Source organism: Malania oleifera, chromosome 8 (genome assembly GCF_029873635.1).
Source record: "Malania oleifera isolate guangnan ecotype guangnan chromosome 8, ASM2987363v1, whole genome shotgun sequence".
Classification (NCBI taxonomy): Eukaryota; Viridiplantae; Streptophyta; class Magnoliopsida; order Santalales; family Ximeniaceae; genus Malania; species Malania oleifera.
In genome coordinates, this window is record NC_080424.1 from 22,154,194 (window position 1) to 22,164,924 (window position 10,731).

At 35.2% G+C, this 10,731-nt stretch overlaps 1 protein-coding gene across 3 annotated transcripts in view; it reads left to right on the forward strand.

Annotated features, from left to right (window-relative positions):
- Positions 1–7,769, forward strand: part of LOC131162301 (DEAD-box ATP-dependent RNA helicase FANCM) — a 98,196-nt gene extending 90,427 nt beyond the window's left edge. For all 3 annotated transcript variants that reach the window (XM_058118620.1, XM_058118622.1, XM_058118621.1), the window contains exon 23: positions 6,797–7,769. In XM_058118620.1, the coding sequence (XP_057974603.1) occupies positions 6,797–7,388 (592 nt within the window). In that variant the 3' untranslated portion in view covers positions 7,389–7,769. The remainder of the gene's footprint in view (positions 1–6,796) is intronic.
- The last annotated feature ends 2,962 nt before the right edge of the window (positions 7,770–10,731 follow it).

The window sequence follows — 10,731 nt, forward strand, 5'->3', positions numbered from 1 at the left end:
CAGCAACAGATATCAGAAATCAGATATAGAATTGAGAATTACGGGAGAGAAATAGAAGAAGAGAAGGAGAGTAGACCTGGCAAAGCGGATTGGGTCAGATAATCCATGGCGGATAAGGTGGATTATCGGGTGAAGAAATCATAATCCATATTCGACTCGTTTAAGTGGCGGATTAGGTGATTTTGGGTCGGATAATTCATGGTGGATGGGCGGATAATCCGCCATTCTCAAATATGATTTTATTAATAATTTATTTTGTGTCATAATAATTTAAGTTGTATACAATAACTTGCGATTAGTTTGTGTTTTAATTTTTCTAGTAACTATATCAATCATTCAATCGTTTATACCAATTAACAACTCCTGATTCATGTAATATTTTCTTTTATGATATTTTGCCTATTGCTTAAACTATGCCCATTTAACCATACGAGGATTCCATGATATTTTCTTTTCCTTTTTGTAATATATTTTTATGGTAGTTCCTAGGATTATAAAAATGTTAAGTTTAATCCCTTCAATAGAAAAAAGGTATTAGCCTTCACTCTTCACAACAAGAAGAGGGTAATTTTTTTTCTTGCACATGTATTTTACCCTTAATAAAAATGGTTAATGCAAAAATTGAGCAAAATCTTGGATCAAGAGTTGATCAACAACCACACACTAAAAATACAAGTTCATTTTTTTTAACGTGAACTCATGTTTAAACAGTTAAGAAATCACATAAAAAATGCATGGATTATTTTTCTTGCCTATTTTACTTTAATCATAGTGACACAATTTAACTTATAGACTACAACATCAAAGCAATCAAATTAATACATACCATGCTAAATCGTCTTCAGTGGCCTCAAACGAACTTTTAAGATGACATTGGAAGTAACTTAATTAATAAATACCAGCAAAAACCCATGCAGGAAAAACTTAAAAAAGAAAGAAAAGAAAGGTAAAATATAAGCCACAAATCGATCGATTGATCATAAATCAATTTTTTAATTATATTTTATATATTAAGGATATATATATATATATATATATATGTATGTATGTATGTATGTATGTATGTATAATACCTAATAGTCTCAAATGATTCGAGCCAACTCAAATATGTGGGATTGGTTGCTATAGTGCCTTCTAACTTCATGTTTGATTTGTCAAATGTAATGGGAGTAGAAAGATATGGAATGAAAATTTGAATGCTAAGAAGGATAAAATTAGATAATAAATTCAATTCTATTCACCATCCCTAATATTTCATTCCATTTATATGTACCAAACATATAAACAAAAGTCTATTGTTGTCTCCATTATCTTCTCAAGTCAAGCCCTTCTAAAAATTTGAGCACAAATATTGCATCACAATTTAAATTATAAAAAACCAAATTAAATTGCAATTTTTATTTTTCACAAAAAATTTAGAACTTTAATGATAATTTAGTTTCATTACTCTTAGGAACCAAACCTAGCAAACAAATAAATAAAATTTCTCCCAAAAATATGAGCAAAGCCCATTGCCCCATAATTTGGTAAAGGAGGAGAGTGGCTCTAATAAAATATAGTAATGTGATTTTGTGTGTCAAAAATCAGTGTGCATAGCTATGGTGCTCCCCCTACCCCTTCGTTTCCCGATAGCATCTCTCGCAGCTACCCGAAAACCCACACCCCTCACTCTCTCTCTCTCTCTCTCTCTCTCTCTCATCAATCTCCATCCCCTCCCCATTTCAACACTTCCCCATTCCTCAGAAGCAGAAGGATCTGGGCTAACCGGTTCATCATCAACGTCATCGAAGGAGGAGGTCACCAAGACGACAAAAAGGAGGAGGAATCTTCCGAAACCACAATCACGCAGCAACAAAATCCCCCAGAAGAACCCGAATCGGCTTCAAAGTTGGGATCGTAGATCAGAAAAGCCAGGAGGGAGAAAGAAGAGAGCAAGGACAGAGATGGGCATCTGGCGAGGGCCGACTGGGCAAGGGAATCGTGGCTCGTGGGTGGCAGTCGGCGACGGCAATGGGAATCGTCATCGTTGTGGCTCGTGTGATATTGGGTGTGAGACTTTGAGATCTGGGATTGGGCTGGCATGGGAGTGGGAGTGACGGACTTTTGGTCGTGTAGGCTGTCTGTGTGGTGTGTGGGCATTGCCGCATTGGGCTCTTGGCAGGGCAGCTGGGCTTTTACGGGTTAATTAGTAATAGACCTTTTTAGCGGATTGGTGGATATCCACCAGATAAACCCGATCCGACCACTAAGGAAGCGAATTTGAAAATGGAAAACCATATTCGACTCATTTAGCCAGTTGATTATAAGTCTGTTAAAATGTGTCGGATTAACGGATTTTTATCCATTTTGCCAGGTCTAAAGGAGAGAGAGATAACTAAAGAAAAACTGAAAGATAGAAACATAAGCAGAATGACAGAATAGAATTAGAAGGCAGCTAAGAGTTTGGGACTCAACAAAAGAGAAGGAATAGTAGAGAGAGAAAGAGAATCATATACAGAACAAAGAAGAAGAGAAGAAGAAAGGTATTGTGTTGGACAGAATGGAAGAAATGATTGAGAAATCGTAGGCGGAGAGAATTAGAGAAGAAGAGGAAGAGAAGAAGGAAGGGGGAAGAAGAAGAACGATTGGAAGGAAAATTGGGGACTGAAAATGGAAGGATGGAGATCTTGATTGGGCTCTGATACCAAATGATGTAGGACAGCGTCGTGGAACTACAGGCAATAGTTTGGGAGAGATAGAGGAGAGATGGGAAGAAGAAGGAAGAAAGAAGAGAAGGAATGAGATACAAGGGGGAAAATCACATGTCCACTATCAATTCAATTTCAACAATAACCAACTCCTACATGCTTTCACACACTATTTATAAGAAATAACAGTTACCTATATACCCCTAAAACTACATGAAACTACAAACATACTCCTAAAACACATAAATATTACAAAAAGGCCCCGAAATACGCATTACCCTATACTAAACTAAACACATAATCCACTAGCCTAGCAAAAATAATACTAATAATACTAAACCCAGCAATTCCTTGACCCTAATATTCTAAATTAATCTCCAAAAAAGATCTACCCATGGTCTTGCTTCTTGTCCTATATTAGAGTGTTAACGGTTATTTTGGTCATTTTTGGTATGTGCTAGTGTTAAGTTAGTAAGCATGACTTAATAAGGGTATTATGGTCATTGTAATGAACTTGACATATGTAATTGACATATATTATAATAGACAGAGGGACCTATCGTTGTGATTAGGTCTTCCATTTTACCCAATGCTTCAACAATTTAGATGAAATTATTAATTGAAAAGTAAATATTTACATGAAAGTAAATAATAAGATATTGAAAATTGACCATACGCTTTAAGTTATATATTTAAATGACACAACCAATGCACAAAGTTCCCATGCCACATTGGGGTCTAAATACCCTTTTAGCATTTAAATTTTTGAAGATTTTCTATTTTAGCCATTGCAATTCTTTTTCTAATGTGGTCACTGTACATTATAAATAATTGCAATTTCAGTCCAATAATCGCTCTAGATTGCAATGATTTATGATGTATAGTGATTTAAAAAATTAAGATAATTAAAAAAAAAAAAAAAATTTGTGAACCAAAGTGCATTTAACTCCAGGGTTCTGTTTTGGGACTCAAACCCATGATCTTCAAGTCTGTCTGTATGAGTCAGTGTGTGTATAAGTACTGAAATATTGATTTAAATTGGTAACATGCATTACATTAAGCAGATTTTAATTAAAAAACTTTTAATTTAATATTAACAAAATTTGCCGTATGTTTTCTGTATAAATCTGCAATTCCCACAGTGCTTATATGGTTATATTACCAGATTGAGTGGTGGTGAGTTGCAGTTGCACGACGGGTCTGAGGGGATTGATCCACCCAGGTAGCTTCAATGCCTTCATGCTTGGACCAAGGCTTTAATGCATTGATTTAGACTCAGTTGTGGTAATCAAGGAGAAAAGGAAGAGCAAATAGAATGTCAGTTATCAGGAAGCCCATATCCTTGTACTATGGTAAAAATGTCAAGGCTGTCAAGTGTAAGTGTGCAGATTCAAGTCTTTGAGACTTGGAGAGCAGCCCCCTAAGACACCCCCAAAAAAGAGAAAAGTTAGTGTCATATTCTAGCAACCTCTCCCAGGATCTTGCTTTGGTGGGACCAAACCTGGAATGACTTCTCAGAGCATTAATGATTCGCAAAATCTACATATTCTTTCTTCTTTGATATTTTTCTTGTCAGTGAACCTTTTAAATACATAACACATGATTCTACATGGTTGAAAAGCTACATGTTTTCTCAAAGCTGGTTAGAAATAAATATCCCTGCTAGGTGAATCTGATGCTTCTTCTGTTCAAGGTTGGAGCTATCATTTGTTCATCTTCCTTGCCCAGCATCCTCCCCCTAACCACCAACTCCTTTTTTCTATCTTTCTGGTTTTCAAGGTTTGGGCGGTTGGTTATATTTACAAATGTTTCGAGGTTATATTCAGGATATCATTTGCTCATTTTTTGTTAATAGTTTCCCATATTATTTAGGAGGGCTGCTTCATTAGGTGAATTGTTGTTTGTTGGGCACTGGCTAATTCCTGAGGTGTTTGTTGGTGCTTTTGGCACCACATATTTTATTCTTCTTGGGCAAGCTGTACAGAAGTTCTAATTTCTGGACACTAGGGCAACTGTTACTGTGGTTGCTAATTGGAATACCAATTTAGTTACCAACTGATTTGAGTTAACAGAGGGTTTCAACTGGACAGGTTGTGGATCCATTGTTGAATTTATTTATTTATTTATTTTTCTGGTTTGGTGTACTGTCTTCTGTGATGGCTTCTTCTGTAGGCATACCTACATAATTGTGTTCATGGATGGGCATGCAGCAAAGTTCCTTCAACTTTGTTCCTTTAGTTCGTACATCTAATATTTGAGGGTATTTCATCCTTTTTATTGTATCCTGTTAAAACTGGTGTGGTGCTTATTGCAAGTAGATACTCTGTGGCTTTGGAATTTCCAGAAGCATTGTGGCTTGAAGTTTGCAATTTTGGATAGTCTGTTCTGAGTTTGCTTTTGGTAAGTCGAATGCTGCTGATTACTTGGATTGCCTTCATTGCTTTGGACACATTTCAGCTGGTCAGTAATTACAGGTGGTGATATTTAAGAAACTAAAATCTTGTAAAACAACTTTTTAGATTTGGGCAGGTGAGGTAAACATTGATGTGAGCTTGAAGTGGGGTGGTTAGCTTAAAAGAGAGTGAAAAATAGCGCTGGTTGTGTGCAAAGATCAGTATAATTTCTTTTTTTAAAATATGAAAAAGATTATTGCTTGTTTATTTATTTACGTTGTTTCTGGGAGATGATTTCTTTTAGAGGTTATTCCTGAAAGGGAATTTATGTAATCTGACCAGTAATTGTGTGCTGAAGTCCCCAACCTCAAGTCATTTTATCTTAGTGTTCATTTGTTTATTTATTTTCCATAGAACAGAATGGGTCTGAGCATCTATATTAAGTGTTTGTTTTACACAGTTTTCCTTAAGCCTCATGGAAGCAGGAAAGTAAGCTGCAAGCTGAAAAAGCCCTTCCTCCTTTCCCAACCTATACAAGGGGCAAGCCAAAAGAAGCTAAAGGTCATAGCCTTATCTTATTATTATTAAAAGGGGAACTTATTAAAATTTTTACTGTTAGAAAAATATTAAAACTAAGGTTGCTTTAGCACCCTTGTTCCCGAGACCCCAACAACTATAAGGATGCTTGCTAATGAAAAAATGGAAAATTTAGTAATGCACAGAAAAATGCAGGTTCAAACTGACATTAAAGAAGATGAAGGCAGGTCCTGTACACTAAAAACAAAAGAGCGATCTAAATATTTCTTAAAGTTCCCTAAAATGTGGAGAACTTTAGGGCATGTTTAGTTGTGGGAAACAACTTCCATTTTCCATTTTTAGTTTCCAAATAATTAGAATTATGCCACCTTGTTTTTGAGTTTTCCAACATTTATATGGAGAACTTGGATACAATAACAATAGAAAGATCCAACTTGCCCATACAAATGTTGATAAACTAGAAAACAAGGTGGTATTAGACAGGCCCTTAATTTCTCAACACTTGAGGAAGTTGGAACCAGTTATTATGGAAATGGAGGAGTAACTTAGGGTCTGTTCACTTGTGGAAAGAAATTCATTTTCCATTTCTATATTTTTTTAAATTCCAAAAAGGCTACCTTTTTTTTTTCAATTTTATTATGTATAGAAAAACTGAAAGATAACCTTTTGTAGTTTCCCAACTTTTCTATGCAAATATTGGAAAATTGGAAAACAAGGTAGCATTTTTTGTAATTTTTTGAAGTAAAAATGAAAAAGGAAAATGGAAGCTGTTTTTTGACCACTGAATTGACCTTGCAAGTTGCAACAACTTTGGCACACTGCTGGTGCTGTATCTGCTGCTGCATTTTGTTTAAAATTGACTTCTCTTCTGACCATTGTCCTTCTACTACAAACTTCTCTCATATCTAGGTCAATCATAATATTTCTTTTATCAAAGCATCAATGTGAGCCTTTCTAATTTTAAGTTTCATTTCTTCATTCTTTGATCTGTAATTGTTGTTTACAATGTCTTTTATTGTGATTTTTTTTAATGCTTTCACGGGCATGAACTGGTCTTGAAATCTTCCAATGATCACTCTTTCAGTTGATATTCAAAATTAATTTGAATCTCATTGTTTGTACTTTTTGTTGTGTTAATGCTGCATTGGGCTAGAACTAATCGATTAAAGTTTACAACAGGCGTTCTTTGCTCAGCCAAACACCTATAGGAAGGCTGTCAAACATTAACACTGAGTTAAGTCCTGACTGCGTGGCTCCTAGCACCAGGATGACCAAACCTGGGTTTACTCCAGATACCGTGAATTCTTTCCAGACAACTGTAATTGGATCTGCAAATCAGTCTGCTGGAGTAAATTCTGTGTCTTATCCACTAAACCCAGAGGGAAGTTTTTCAGAAGCAGAGCTACACACAGCAGGTATTTGTCTAAAAGAAAATGAGAAGAAAGTGGAAGGTCGAAAGAGAAAATTGAGTTTTCATCAAGCTGGCTCTGTTCCTGTAGTTAACTTGGAGCAGGAGTTCTCTTTTCAGTTGGAGGCTTCCTGCAATGTTTCATGCCTACAGGGTCAATCTGATAAAAATCAGGTGAATACTGATGTGCTTGATGACGATCAATTTTATGATGGTCTTGATCTTGATGAAGTGGAGGCACAAGCTGCCATGCTTCTCAAATCCAAATCCGCGTTGTCAACGCAGGAACAGAATATGATTCCTGAATCAAACCCACAAAATCTTGATCTTCTGGGTTCTCCGTCATTTGATCTTGGGATTTGAATTTCTAGGGAAAAAAAATAATTCAGTTCCTTTATGATGCAAGTGCTAATTATTTTTACCTAGAAATGGACAAATTTGTTGATCTAAAGGAAGCTTGTCAGATCAATGAACGAATTAAATTTTGTTATCAGATAGATGTGATTTAGGCTTTATTATCATAGGTTAGAAAGAGATGGGCATCATAGTGCAGAAAAGATGTAATTTATCACATGTATTCATGGTGGAAAATCCACCTACACAAGAAGGGGAAAAAGGTTTCGCATGTATGTTGTGTTTTGTTGCTTGTTCTGTATATTTAATAGCCAAGACTCGTTGTATTCAAATGTTATTGTAAATAATGAGCTCCTAAAATATGACGATATGCATAAGTTTTAGCATTTTATTGTTTCTAGCAGTGTGCATGCTTTGGCAGCTCTATTATTTCAATCGTTTCTTGCTGATCGCCATTCCCTTTTCCCTGAACATGTGAAATTCAGACCTGGTGCCTGTCAAACGCGCCATGCATAAATATAGAAACTATGATGTTCTTTTTCACAATACAACCACATGTTAATGGCATAGGCATTAAATAGAGGGCGAAGAAATTTCTTTTAATTTCATCAATCTAAATATTCCCTTATCTAATCTTATACTTTTAGATTTATATTAGAAATGAACCTCTTGATTAGACAATTTTTACCAAAAAAAAAAAAAAATACTTAGCAATCCATGCCCTATAGCATTTGCTGTGGAGAAGACTCATCATTTCAATAGGTTCGCTAGTAGAGCCAACCCAATTCCATTCCGTCGATTTGGTTTTGGTTTCTGCTCTATAGTTTTCATTCGCTCCTCCAAATAATTTGGGTTCTGTACATTTTAAGTTGAACTGAACTAGCAATTCCACAACCTTAATTATTATACGAAAAAATGTGCTATTCATACTAAAAAAATACTACTGGTACTCCCTTCAATGACAAATTTAATATATTAAAGGACAACTTTACCCCTTAGTTTTTATTTTCTCAGTGAAAAGACAAGCAGTATATGAAGGTTATATTCGGCAATTCATTACCAACTTTTTTTGGGAGCAGTAATAGTGCATCCCAAAATAATTTAAAAAAATACAACAATGGGGGAAGACTTGAAAGGGCTTCTTGTATGAGAATCAGCATGAAAGGAAATTAAGATTGACTTGAATCAATATTTTTTATTAAATTTTTTTTAAAAAAAATCTAAAAGTAGAGATGATTGTTTAAAATGTGATGTGATTAGATGCTCTAACCTAAAAGTTTCCTTAAGCATAACATAATTTAAAATTTCTACATAGCATGAAAAACGTACTAAGAGATAATAGTAAAAAATATTTTATTTTTGTTTTCTTATCTATTTATTGATATAGATATTCTAATTTTTAAGGTGTGCATGTATGTGTGTGTGTGTGTTTTATTAATGGATGAAAAAGGGCTAGGCTTGGTTAAGTTACTTTTATCCTGTATTTGGTATAGTAAAAGTAAATGATATCAATAGGTCATGTTAAATGGGTTTCTGTTGCATAAAACGCACGAATTTGCACAACAAAAGTCTAACACAGCAATTAGTAAAGTACAATTATAGAACATAGCCACAACAATCAAATGAAAGTAAGAAAAATACAAGGAATTACGTGGTTCGGTAATGCTTACATCCAAGGGAGCCATTGGCAAAGAACTTTTATTATCTTGTTGACTTTTTAAGTCCGATCTTTGTTTTGATCCTGATAAAACACTAGTATCTTATGTGTGCTTAAGTATGTGAACATGTCTAAATTTCAGCACATATAAGATTAAGGGATTTGGAAGTCAAAAGAAAAACTAAGATTATATGTATTTGACTCATTCCATGAACGAGCAAAGAAGAAGAAGAAAACTGTTTAAATTATAAATGCATTTATTATATTTGGGTCTGTAATAATTTATATCGCTCTGTAATAATTAATCCATGACATGTATGGTAGGAATATAAGCTCAACATGATCGTAGATTAACCATATGGAAACAAATGACCACAGACACGGTCGATCGACACTAGATTTTTTAGGCTAAATTAAAAAGCCTAGACCTTAGATTGACCCTAGGTCCCTGCACATCCACTTTGATAAACCCTCTCAATCTTACAAATCATAATGATGCAATCAGGGGGTAAAAATATGACTTAGGCTTTAAAATTGAAAGGGCTTCGAGTGACCAAACTTGTGCGTTCAAAATGCCTTGGTCGACCGAATATATGAAAAGTCAAAATTGTTGACCGAACTCGGAAGATTGAACTAAAATGAACTAAATGTTCTCGGTCGACCGAACGTTTAATGCTAACTTTTTCACCTTCCACGGGCGCTCGAACTTCACGTTCAAAATACCCTTAGGCGTTGAGTCTAGGCGATCGAACCTCAAACATTTTGAAAATCGCCTGGTTCAACCACCTAACCATTTTCTCGGGCAACCAAATTGGAAAAACACATTTTCCATTTGTGTTTATTCGGGCGACCGAACCTATGACTTGGGCGATTGAAACCTCTCAGTTTGGACATTTTTACCGTGTGTAAAACAGAGTTATTTTTAATTAAACATCATTAAATATTTTCCAAAATACCTAATATGTCCCTAACGGTCAAAAATCCTCCCAACTCTATATATACCCCCTCATAACTCTTGAGCAGTAATGAGATTAGCCCAAAAATTCTCTCAAAATATATACTTAATTTTTTACTATCTTTTATTATTCTTTTGATAAATCTTACAAGAGAACATTGTTTTTTAGCATTCATTTGAGGCATTATCTTTACAAATGTCCTAATTTTTTCACACACAGCCAGTCCCAAGCCCGGGTTAAGGAGGAGGGTTGCATTAGGCAGCTGACAGCCAGCGTACAATTTGTCAGATTACTATGATATTAATCCTTACCGAATATTTGCTAGGGCATCCCCTACGAGCAACGCGTTGCACTTGAACCACCTGGGTGTAGCGAAAAGTGGGCAAGGGTGGGCTAGGTCGTCGCCCCAAAGCGACGTGCCGTGTCAGCGCTCAGGTACGGTGTCAAATATGCGAGGGTTCCTACATCATTCTGGACGTGGGCAGGTAAAGACATTAGTTTAGGAAACTAGGATTAGATTAGCAACTTGGAATATAGGGATACTTACGGGTAAAAGCATGGAAATTGTGGATACAATGATTAAAGAAGAATTAATATAATTTGCCTTCAAGAAACTGAATGGGTGGGAGAGAAAGCTAGAGAAATCGATAAATCAAGTTTTAAACTTTGGTACATTGGAAAAGAAAAACATAAGAATGGAGTAGGCATTATTATAGACAAAAACTTAAAAGATAGCATT